The 13,140-nt window shown below is 35.5% G+C and overlaps 1 protein-coding gene across 1 annotated transcript in view; it reads left to right on the top strand.

Annotated features, from left to right (window-relative positions):
* Window positions 1-13,140, top strand: part of LOC107732708 (dachshund homolog 1-like) — a 63,812-nt gene that overhangs the window by 42,065 nt on the left and 8,607 nt on the right. The window contains exons 4-6 of the mRNA XM_016544121.1: window positions 2,538-2,710; window positions 4,623-4,758; window positions 5,970-6,104. Coding sequence (XP_016399607.1) covers window positions 2,538-2,710; window positions 4,623-4,758; window positions 5,970-6,104 — 444 coding nt within the window. The remainder of the gene's footprint in view (window positions 1-2,537; window positions 2,711-4,622; window positions 4,759-5,969; window positions 6,105-13,140) is intronic.

Raw genomic sequence — 13,140 nt, forward strand, 5'->3', positions numbered from 1 at the left:
TGTTTGAAAATTTGAGAGTTGTTTGATAATTTTTCTTACAAAAACTTGGGTCGCTGAGCTAAATGTTTGAAAATAAGGAATTCAGTCTACACTATAATTATGAAGAAATTAAGAAAATTTGAGATTTTTTACTGGTTGAAATTATGTTATAAATGTCACAGTTTAAGGAATGTTACTTTTTTGTATTAGGGGAAATCATACCTTGCTGGGTTATGTGTGATATTTTTAAATCTGAAGGTTTTTTTGGTCATTCATTCATTTATTTATTTGTTTATTTATTCATTTATTTTAATATTTAAGCAATTGTTTTATTGCAATGCAATGTCAAATTTGTGACACTGTTTCATGATTTTCAATATTAGATGCAGTTGAAAAGGGATAAGACTGGACTCAGTCTCAAGTCCATCTTAAATCTGAGTCCAAGACCATATTTTATGACTTGTCAAATCCAAGTCCAGGCCAAGTCCAAATACTCTTGAAAATATTGGCTTAGACTCAGACTTGAGACTTGAGTCTAGTTTTTTCCAGACTCCAGTATACAACACTCACTTTTGATAAGGGACAGGCCATAATAACTAATTTAGGGACACTTTGTATGTGTTTAAAATGTGCTGTTTCTGCTGCTGTTTCTCGTTTGAATCCTTTCCAGGTGTTGTGTTGTTCTGTCGTTCTCCACATCATTTTACGCAACAGTTTCGTGCCCAATTTTGTACCAAGATCCCTGTTGTGTTTGGATTTATCCAGCCGAGTACTTGGCTCCTTCCCAGTCCTGTCATTAGACTTCTTTTGTTTCCTTTCCTCAGCGTTCGCTTGTTTTGTTTCTCCTTTTTTATTAAACGCTAAATATTTATACAATTTGCAACTTCCTGTCAAAATCATTTACACACCCACAATAGCTCGGGCTCAAGCGCACAATGGCAACTGCTGCGGGGGGATATTTTAAAAATGGCGCGCCTCCAATTTCTTTTAGCCCTGGGCTCTTTTGTTTTAGGTAAATAAAGATTGAAGGCTCTTCGTGAGTGATATCGGCCACCATGTGTTTGAGAAACAGGCCTCAGTGGCACTGCGGCGTTAACAGACGCTTGCGGATCGCATTGTTTTTCTTTTTGCAGCAGAAGCTGAGACGTAGGCCCCTTGAGATACGGATGAAGGGTGACGGATGTTGATGCATTTGGCTGAGTTCCAGTCTCATTCAAATGTGTCTTTTTGGATGCGGAGGGGCTTTAGTGTTTCCTTGCCACTTTGGCCCTTTCCCGAATGCGCTTAGAAGGCCAGATATTGCTCCTATCAGCATTTTCTAGCGTAATATGGCAGTTTAAATTCCACTTGAAAAGGCGAATGCGCGGATGGCACTGTCGTTTTGACTTTAAGAATATTAGTGACGCCTAAAGCGAAGAAGACGGAGCATGTTCTTGGCATGTGCTTGTGCTTGGCTCAGATCCCTTTTCCATCCATACATCAATCTCCTCGGCACTCAATGGCTTTCTTTGATCTTCCTTTCACTTCCTTTCTGTCGCCCGATCACCGTGACTGATCTGCGTGTCATCTGTTTCATGAAAATCAGGGGCTTTTTTTCTCTCTCCGCCTCTGACTAAAAATGTCATGACGAAAGGAAGGAGAACTTTCATTTGTCTCTGTGGCAGAGAGGTGACCTCTGACCCCCAGAGCTGCCTGGTATTTGGTTGAAAAGCAGAGGGAGATGGAAGGTCTTGAAAACTATCACCTCCAAAGGGCTCATCATCTCCTGGCCTTCCTTCTCATCATGTGCCGCGAGTAGTGAATCCATTACCACGAGGCCAACACAGTTCAGGAGCTTCTCTTAAGGTGACTGATGGGAAATGAAAAAGTCTTTGAGAGAGAAACTGCCGAAATGTCCTCTCTCTCTCTCTGTCTCTCTTTCATCCTTCGCTTTCAAAGTGGCGGCGGTGTATGGGCGGCCGCAGAGTGGCTGACTGTAACCTTACGCCCTGACCTGTTCAGTTGTGAGAGGATCTATTTCCTTTTTCTGCCGTTATTCCTCTCTGGAGAATATCCTCTCACATTCCTATAAAGCATAACACTGTTAGAGTGCTGCGAGGGATTGGATCAGCACACTAAAACAAGCAAAACACCGGTCACACAGCAGGCGTATGTACTGCAGTCTTGCTGTCACGTAGCTTGTTGTGCTACAAATAGAGTGTGTGGTCTAATTTATCACGGGGTTGTTATGTATGAAGACGTTTGCAGCAGTCTGAGAAGCAGCTAATTGCTTTGAGGTACAGACTCCAGCAGCTCTTGTTATACTTGCAGACATGCTGTGCCATAATGGCACATCTTTAAAGAGAGCTCTAACAAAGCAGAAACTGATGAAATTTCATAACGTGATGCATCATAATTTGGAACTATTTACAAGATGTTTTCCCTTACAGTGTGATGAGTGCTTCTTAGTATCCTCAAACTGTTGGTGCAGCATGTGTTATTTTAATGAGTTTATGCAGAAATACGTATTAGATTATAGTTATGGATGATTAATTAAGGTATAATTATTTTCTGTACAGGTTTGGAACTTCCATTCATGATGATGCCACATCCCTTGATTCCAGTCAGTCTGCCTCCTGCCTCGGTCACTATGGCAATGAACCAGATGAACCATCTCAGCACTATTGCCAATATGGCAGCTGCTGCTCAGGTCCAGAGTGTCCCGTCCAGAATGGTGACGTCAGTTATAAAGGTACAAGGACACAAACTGTACATACAGTTCTTAAGAAATTTAAAGGGAAAGTTTACCCAAAAATGTACATTCTGTCATCAATTACGTTAATTAGTTTCATATTGTTCCAAACCCATGAAACTTTTGTTCATCTTTGATAGAGAAATCAGGTATTTTAATGAAAACTGAGAGATTTCTGTTCCTTCACGGAAATGTGATATATGACATGTATTGGCCTATATCAAGCGTGAAATATGTTACCTATAAGGCCATATATAATTTTCACATACGTACGTTCTCTGGGTGAATATATAGGTTTATATAGGTTTGTCTTTTATATTTACTTATATAATATCAACATGTATTGAGGGGTTTTAGATGGATATGACAAATATGTCCTAAAATTTATTACACATACATAAACATACATATTTACTGGCTATATATATACAGTATATATATATATATATATATATATATATATATACTAATAGGTTCCATATATGTTTCTACTTCGTACTTCACACTATATTTCATACATGAAAATTTAACTTATGTACATTTGCCTGTCAAGCTATTTAGTCCCAGTCTTCTTAAGAGACATGATTGCTTCATAAGATGAACAGATTTAAATTATGCTTTTATTCACAGAATAAACATTGATCAGCACACATATATAGAGCACATAAAAGCAAATAAAAAATCAAATGTAACTGTGTCACACGCGAGAACAAACCTCAATAATATGTGTTCATCAATTTTTTGTGGATTTTTTAAAATCAAGAATTATAACACATTTTTCATACAAGAACACCTCACAGTGACCATAGTGACTGAAATGTTATTTGGAGTGTAGTGCACTAGTTGTGTAGACTACGTTTGTGGTGCTTTTATAGTGCTTGCAGTATAAAATAAAATTATGAATTGAATGGAAAAGATCAATGAAAAAAATCCTTCTTCTTTTTCTTTCCTGTATTCCACTAAAAAAATAAAAGCATTCTGGTTTGGAATGAATAAAAGTGAATAAATAATGAACGATTTTGTTAACATTTTACAATAAAGTTCCATTTGTTAACTATATTTAATACATTAATTAACATTAACTAAGAATGAGCAATACATTTGTTCAATTATTTATTAATCTTTGTTAATGGTAGTTAATAAAAATACAACTGTTAGTCCATGTTAGCTCAGGTCCATTAAATAACTTTAATAGATACAACTTTTGATTTGAATAATGTATTAGGAAATGTTGGGCTCAATCAACATTAAGATTTTTCATTGTTAGTTTATGTTAACTAATGTAGTTAACTAATGTAGTTAACTAATGTAGTTAACTAATGTTAACAAATGGAACCTTCATGTAAAATGTTACCCAAATCTGTTTATGTTTTGAGTGAAGTATTCCTTATATGTGACCCTGGACCACAAAATCAGTCTTAAGTGTCAATTTTTCAAAATTGAGATTTATACATCATCTGAAAGCTGACTAAATAAGCTTTCCATTGATGTATGGTTTGTTAGGATAGGACAATATTTGGTCAAGATACAACTATTTGAATATCTGGAATCTGAGGGTGCAAAAAAATCTAAATATTGAGAAAATCGCCTTTAAAATTATCCAAAATGAAGTCCTTAGCCATGCATATTACTAATCAAAAATTTAGTTTTGATATATTTATGGTAAGAAATTTACCAAATATCTTCATGGAACATGATCTTTACTTAATATCATGATTTTTCAATCAATTTTCAATCAATCAAATCAATCATTTTGACCCATTCATACAAATATATCTGTGCTACTTATGACTGGTTTTGTGGTCCAGGGTCACATATTTCTTCTTCACACAGTGTACTATTTAGAATTTATTACAGTTTTATCTAAAATATATGACAGATTATAATGACTAATGTTTGTGTTCACTTTCAGGAGCGAGTTCCAGACAGCCCGTCACCTGTCCCCTCTTTGGATGATGGCCGCAGGTCAGGGAGCCACTTATCCTCCAGACAGAGCAGCAGCGTGTCCAGCTCTCCTGCACTCACAGAGAGCTCTTCTGACCGGCCACGTACGTCTGCTTGACTAATAAAAGTCTTGTCTTTTGTTTTATTCCTCAATGCCTTATTACAAAGTCTACGTTGCATATAACTTCAAGATTTTAGTTGTCATTGGAGTCATGTTCGCTGTAATAATATGTATACTTCTACATTTTAATTTCTGTCTGTATCCTCTCATATGGCTTAAACCAAACTTACTATTTCAGCAGAGTTTGATCCCCGAGCACTTAGCACTATGCTGTCACGATAATGTGAAGCTACACATATAACCTTACAAATGTGCTTTTAGAATTAAGAATAAGGTGATATCACAGAATCTACTAAAAGCAAAGCCATCAGAGCAGTTCATGTGCATTGCTTTAACCGGAACTAAAACTATGCAATTACAGATAATGCTCTCTACTTTTTTCAGTCTATTATCAGACACATTATAAATCTTACCCAAGATATCAGATGTCAGTGGTATGATATAATTTGGAAGCAGTATGTGTTTTAAATCCTATTTTTGACCAAACTTAAGTTCAAATCTTGTAATCTTTTTTTAGGCCTTTTGAGATAATATTATCTGCTTGTATTTTGTTAAGAGTTTTTAAAGCTTTTTCAGTACAATATATGAGTGAGCCTTTCATTATTGAATTAAAACATCACACACTACCATTCAAAAGTCTGGGATCGGTATGATTTTTAAAATATTTTTGAAAGAAGCTATATGCATTCCAAGGCTCTATTTATTTGATCATAATTAGTATTGAAAACAATACTATTGTGAAATATTATTCTAATTTAAACTAAATGTTTTCTACTGTATTTGAATATATTATAGTTCATGATGCAAAGCTGAATTTTCAGCATCATTACTCCAGTCTTCAGTGTCTCATGATCCTTCAGAAATCATTGTAATATGCTGATTTGCTGCTCAAGAAACGTTCCTTATGTTAAAAACTACTTCATATTTTTGTGGAAATCTTTTATACATTATAAAAGTCTTTTCTCTCACTGTTGATTAATGTAATGCATCCTTGCTGAATGAAATATATATATAAAAAAACTTTTAAATGGTAATGTACATTTTCACAAAAACATATACAGTAAATTCAAAGCTGTATAGAACAAATGTTATACCTACTACAGTACAATGGAACATTGGGCTTCACTGGTCAGGCTTTTGTGTCTGTGTCTTTTGTTTGTAAAATCTGTTTATATGCCCCTCCTTTCCCTTTAGATTTACATCAGAATGGTTTTTCTCTTGGCCACGCCTTGTTAGGCCTGTCTCCAAGTGCACCACCAGGACCAAAAGAGGGGGATCTGGCAACCCATGACACAGGCCATGTAACAAAGAGGGCTTCTACAGAAAAAGGTTAGATGCCAGTAATATTGCATTCTGTGTTGAATAGAATTTGCAAGGGAAAGCCATTCTACTTCTAAATATATCCTATTATATCATTCTAAATATATCCTATTGAATAGTCTTTTATTACTTTTATTAAATAGCGTCATGAGATGTCAAAGTTTACAAACATTATCTTTTGTCGTAATAAAACAAGGCTGTTTTATCATATTTTACTGATTATACAGATTGTATGCATTAGAAAATAATTACTTAGGTTCCCTTTGTCTGAGACTGGGGAACAGCCCAGATTATGACCGTTTAAACAGTACAAAAGTGCTTATTTCAGAAGCTCATTACATTACAGTTTAACAAGGTCAAACCGTTTAGCAGTGACTGCACTTTTACTGTTCTTCTATGTTAAAAAAACACGTTTAGAATTACATAACAGGGAAGAAAAAAAAACCGTCATGGAAAACGCAAGCATTTTTCCCAAACAGATTTAAAATTGTGTCTAATATTTTTCCTTTAGCTTAGCAGATCATTTATCAGCAGTGGTTTAGATTGACTGCAGGAAGTGATTGCTGATTCCGCTGATGTGTCACCTAATACTCAGTATATTTCATTTCTATTCATACATCAGTCTTGATGTGCATGCATATTCTGAGAAATCAATGAATACTCACACTCACAGTTCTTTGAAAATGATCCATAGAAGTCGAAATGGCATGGTAGTGGGGCTAAATTAGTTAGCGATTTGCAGAGCGTGAAGTAATGAGCAAGACCCCCCCCCTCTCCCAACCAACTCCCTTACCCTGGCCCTCCTGGAGGTGTAATTTTCCTAATAACCTCCCAGAACCCTTGTTTGGTTTTTGCGTTTGAAGGCTTTCATTAGGCTAATGAGGACTTTGCAAGGACGAGTAGTCAGCACAATTTCCTCATTGTGCCGTGGAGAGTAGACAGTGCAAGGGGGGGCCTGAGCACAGCCTTTCGGGATTTGGCGAAATCGTGGAACTCACACAGGTGCTAAAACCCTGCATCAGATTTTTTAAATTTCAAAGGTTTTTTTTTACCACTGATGCCGCTTCATCAAATGTGGTGATGTAGATGATGACCAGGGAGGTTTATATACACGACTGTTCAAAGTTTGGAGTCAATACATAATGTTACAAAAGATTTCTATTTCAAATAAATACTGTTCTTTTAAACTTTCTGTTCATCAAAGAATCCTGGAAAGTACCAAAACAGCATATTAGAAAGATTTCTGAAGGATCATGTGACACTGAAGACTGGAGTAATGATGCTGAAAATTCAGCTTTACATTCCAGGAATAAATTACAGTACATTAAAAATATATTCACATAGATAACAGTTATTTTAAAGTGTAATAATATCTCACAATATTACTGTTTTTACTGTATTTTTGATCAAATAAAATGCAGGCTTGGCAAGCAAAAGATAGTTCTTTTAAAAACATGAAAAAATCTTCTGACCCCCAAAGTTTTGAACCGTAGTGTACAGTATTTCTGGTGAAATACACACATTAGTGTTAATCTCATCAACAAAATTTATTTTATATATTTGTTAAGGATAAATGCAAATCATGATGCTATAACTGAGTTATTGTAATTAAAATATACTGATAATGATCATATAAAAACAGCAAAATATAAATAACGGCAATATGCATTTACAATATTTTTTGAAGAATAAAAAGGATATTTTTGTCAAATGTCAAGACTATGACTAAAGCAAAGAATAAAATAAACACTACCCATTAGAATTCATGTCAGTGGCAGTCGATTGAATGATGCACGACGTTTGTTTAGTCTGAATTCACAGCTACTTCAGAAAGTCTGTCAATGCAGAAAGATGCATTTTTAGAACCAAATAGTTTAGTTTTGGCATCAACCAGCAGGGGCTAATGGGGCTATGCTAACCAGCAAAACTCTTTACCACATTAACACATTAGGTTCAGTCTGAAAGCATAATGATGGTTTGCTCTTGTTATTAGGTGAATGGACTACATAGAAATGGCGTCATGATGTCAAATTCGAGTGTGGAAATCCAAAGCCAAATGCTTCTTGAACACGATATTCTTTATTTTTGTTCAAAAATACATTTCACAAAAGGCTACATAAATTCGAACAGCTAAGCTCATCGTCATAAAAACTATGTCCTGTCCTTTAACTATAGTTTTGATTTTGAAGTTAGCCCCTTGGCACAATTCCAGACCTGCTGAGCTCTTGTGAAGTTTCGTCTCGAATTTTATGCATGCTGATTTTACGAAACTTCAAAAGTCAATGGCTCTCCCTTTGTAGGACATCATTCTAGACTCTCAGTCACTGCCAGGACTCCTTTACCAGTTACTAGACTGAAGGATAACTTCCACCTTCATGTTCCTGGAATTAATCTTTAGGGGCAGTGCTGAAAGTGTGAAGATCAGAAGTTGTATCTCTTCTTTATGGCTTGTCAAAGTCTGAAAAGTTCAAAGACGAGTCATTTATCCGCCTTGGAGCTTTTCAACCTTCATTCATTCTCCGCTCGCTCTCTTATGCTGACTGTGGAGGGCTTTAGCGGTGGACGCAGAAGTTCATTAGCCCAGGGAATCCAAAACAAGAGGGGAAAAAAGTGACCTTGGTTGAGGTGATACACTTATGATCTAACAGGCTGCCAGTATTTTTTGCTGGAAAGCAAGTTCACACACCCTAATAATTCAATGGAGGATCAATCAGATTTGAAGGCACAGGGAGAGATGGAGAAGAGAAAAGAGAGTAGTGCTAACTCAGCACTGATTGTCCCTCCGGGGCACCGTAGTTCAGCGGCACGGCGCAAGGTTCCTCCCGCTGAGTGCTCCGGCGGCCAACACTAATCACATTCCAGCAGACACCATGCTTTTAGGAACCCTAGAGGAGAGGGAGGGAGATCGGCAGTCGACGGTGAGCGAGAGCCGGCCGAAGTGGGAGACCGATTGTTTTCCTCTTTGAAACACCTTGAATGTGACAGAGGCATCTCTCTTCTGCCAAGATGTGAAGATCAGACAGTGTGAGATTAAGATGCTTTGGTCAGCTAAGTGAATCCGCAGAGATAAGGGAGGGGTGAGTAAATCTAATCAGACCTTATCAGGCACAAGGGAAGGTGAGATTTTGAGCACCTACTTGTTTAAATGGATCCTGAGGTATATATATATACTTTAAATACAGTATGGGCAAAGAGCTGGGCTAATGCATTTTTTAAAGCGAAGGACATTCAAGAACAAAAATACAAGAGATGCTTGGGGTTAAATGATGAGGATTTATATAAGGAAATGGGATGTACAGAAAGAAATAGATACAGACAGAACAATAGACTGACTGAAAGACAGGGAAAGATGTATAAACTTCAATAAGGTCATCTACAGACTGGTTGTGTAGACAAACCTGTGACGTACTGTCTTCAGTGGAACACATATGAAGAAATTTTACAAAAGAATGTGGACTGAGCTTAAAAAATGAAAAAAAAAAAAAGTACATTTTACAATATGTTTACATAGAAAACTGTTATTTTAAATTATACAAATATTTCACAATATTACTGTATTTTTCATTTTTAAATGCAACCTTGGTGAGCAGAAGAGACCTCTTTCAAAAACATTTAAATAAATCTTACAGACTCCAAATTTCTGAACTTTTTTGTATGCATTGAGTCTTTGGAATCCAAACACTAACTTTGAGTATGCAAAGTTTAAATTGTTCGTCACCTCAAAACACATGACATGCAGGGAAAACATAATGGCCATAAATGAATAATTTGTTCTTAAGGCTATTTATTAATTTAGTTCAATTGTGGCCACATTGTGCTAATTTGTTTCAATCGTTTTAATTTAGTTCAATCATGGCCACAATTGAACTAAAATGTGAACATAATATTGGGTTATTTTATTCGTTTTGGTGCAGTTTTCACATGAAATGTGTACATTTTCAAAACTCTTGCAAGAATCCAAACTGATCACACTCATAACACAGCTAGTCAATCTTTTAAAACCTAACTTATGTAACTGACATAAAATCCATAGTTTCATCAAAAGATATGATATGACACTACCATGAGGTTTCATGCTAAAACAGAGTTTACTGCCAATAAAGTAAATGTTGTCACTGTATCATATGAGTCTATACACCCTTTCAGGGTGACTCACAGTAATTTGCCAGTCTCTACCATGGCCTCTGTTTACAGTCCCACATGGCATACTGTAATGTAAAATTCTGTATTTGATGCCATCTGTCTTCCTCCTTTGGATGCGTCTCTGATCTATCTGACGGACGCATATTTATTGATAGTTTCATCTCTGTTGTACGCTATCTTACTCTATGCTTTATGCTCTCTCTCTCTCTCTCTCTCTCTCTGTTTCTGTTTACATTGCTTATACTGCAACAATAATTAATTATACTTTCTGTGAATGAAATGTTTACATAGATGAAACTTATTTTGTGTTGGGGACAATCCCTCTGGAGAAACCTGCAGTTAGTTACTTTGCTAAAGGGAACAATGGCGAGAACATGCCTTGCTTCCTGTCAAACCATCAACCTTTCAACCTGAGTTTTAACACTTACACCATACAATAACAAATGTATTAAACAGAAAATGTTATAGTTTCCAGAAAAAATAATACTCAAGTAAAGTACAGATACTCAAAAAGTGTACTTAAGTACAATACTCAAGTAAATGTACTTAGTTACTGTCCGCCTCTGTAAACGCTGTACACCATAATTTATACATTTTAAAAACGTTGTACATTCTGCAATTCACAGTTTTTCACAAGTTATTCTCTGTACAATCATCCCCATTTAAATCATAAAGTTTGAAAAAATAGATTTAAAATCATGTGTAAGGCCACTGAGACAGCATTCCATAATTAACAATTCTAATCTATTAATACTTTACAATAAGACTTAATTTGTTAAAATTTAGTATTACCGTATTGTCCCGAATATAAGATGATATTTTTTTCTTGGAAATACATCTGAAAAAACGCGGTCGTCTTATATTCAGGGTCTAGACTTTGACATGTTAATAATACACCCACAACACTAGGTGGCGCCAAATACGCATAAAATGAGTGTGCCATGAAATACGTAATGTAATGTGTGTTGTAAAGATCGCGAGTAAAAACAAAAGAAGCAGAAAACCTTACAGCTGCATGAGTCGTGACTGTCACTTTAGCCTGATGGTGAATCCCTTTGTGATTTTAAAACGTAAGACAGTACCCAGATTTGAAGACTACAGTAAGATTTAACTTCTACTGTTAATAAGATTTTGGTAGGCTACTATTAGATGGATAGCCTAAATGTCCTAATTCAGATGGGCTACCTGTTTTTTTTTTTTTTATGGTATATCAAAAAGTGTATATTTTTTAAAATGTGATTGTTGGTACATTTTACCAGTTTTTACCATACTTTCAAAACAAAAATTAAAATAGGAAAAATATGCAATATGAAAATAATTGAAGACAAAATGTGTTTTACTGAGAAAAAAACAAGATTTGTTTTTTAAAAAGCCTTTTTCCAAAAGGTACATCTGGAAAAAGGGGTGGTCGTCTTATAATCAGGGTCGTCTTATATTCGGGCCAATACGGTATTATGCCACAGTCGACTGCTTCCGCTCCTTCCGGAAAGCATCGGAAGTAAGCAGCGCTGTTTTATCATACTAGATACATTTGAACGTTCTGTTATAATGCTATTATGTGCGGTCGTCACCTGTCTCATAAAATGCATAGCATATTAAAGCGTCTTTGGTGTTTCCATGTTTTCTACAAAACAAATCGAGGGGTTATGATGTCATTGGCAGGCGACACAATGACACTATGGACACGGTCCGTGTCACTAGTTAAAATAGCTTATTTCTCTGGATTTAAACATTCTTCGAAACATTTGGGATAATGTAAGTACACAAGTCAGCAAAATATATAAAACTGTTCTAGTGGTTTTGGATATTTTAATAAAAAAAATTTTACATATTGTGCCTTTAAATACAGCTGTGACTAAAAGCTGAGAACAGATTTAGAGCCATTAGATAGTGGGAGGAAGTTAAACCAGATTTATTTCCTCTGAGACCACAAAAATGAACCAGAACCAGTGTGTAGTGGCTCATTGAAAGTAAATTGATTTAACTAAAGACATTGCTGATTCTCCACAGCTGAATGGACTGAAATTTAAAGAAAGAAATATTCACGGAGTGCACTAGAAAAAAAGTAGCATTGATGTGTAATGACCTTGAATCATTATGATGCTAGCATTCTGCTCTCAAGACTCATGGATAAAAGACTGAGAATGTGGAGAATCAGTGTGATTTCAGAGAAGAACTAAAACATACTTGAAATATGGAGAACTTGCAAACGTGTTTTCCAAAATATCTACACATTTGTGAATATTTGTGAATAAAAATAAGTGTTTTCACTTAAAGCTGCATTTAAAAATACAGAAAAAAAGGTAAAATTGTGAAATATTATTCCAATTTAAAAATAACTGTTATATATTGTAATATATTTTAAAATGTAGTTAATTCCTGTGATGAAAAGCTGAGTTCTAATATGCTGATTTGCTGCTCAAAAAACATTTATTATTATTATTGTCAATGTTGAAAACTGTTGTGCTGCTTCATATTTTGTGGAAACTGTTTTTCAAAATTCTTTGATAAATAGAAAGTTCAAAAGAACAGCATTTATATAGAATAGAAATATATGTAATGATCAATTAATTGTTATTTAAATATAAAATATTTTAAAAATCTGGTCACACTTTATTGTATTTAGAAGTGAACACGATAACAATTTGGTGCATATTCATTACCGTGATATATCGCATCACCGAATACCGGCACAAGTCTACTGCTCTCTTGTCTCCTCTGAGGCTGGGACTCTAAATAGTATTCTGTGCTCGTCTGAGCAGCCAAAGACAGAACAGTTAGCATGTGTTGCTCAAACTTTCGCCATGGCATTAGAGCTGGTACACCGTTGTCGCTCGCGAAATCAAAATGACGGTGCCTTGAATGGAAGTTTACAGATTAAGGGGCGGTAATATTATAATGA

This window comes from Sinocyclocheilus rhinocerous, unplaced genomic scaffold, assembly GCF_001515625.1.
Source record: "Sinocyclocheilus rhinocerous isolate Xijiao unplaced genomic scaffold, SAMN03320098_v1.1 scaffold971, whole genome shotgun sequence".
NCBI lineage: Eukaryota > Metazoa > Chordata > Actinopteri > Cypriniformes > Cyprinidae > Sinocyclocheilus > Sinocyclocheilus rhinocerous.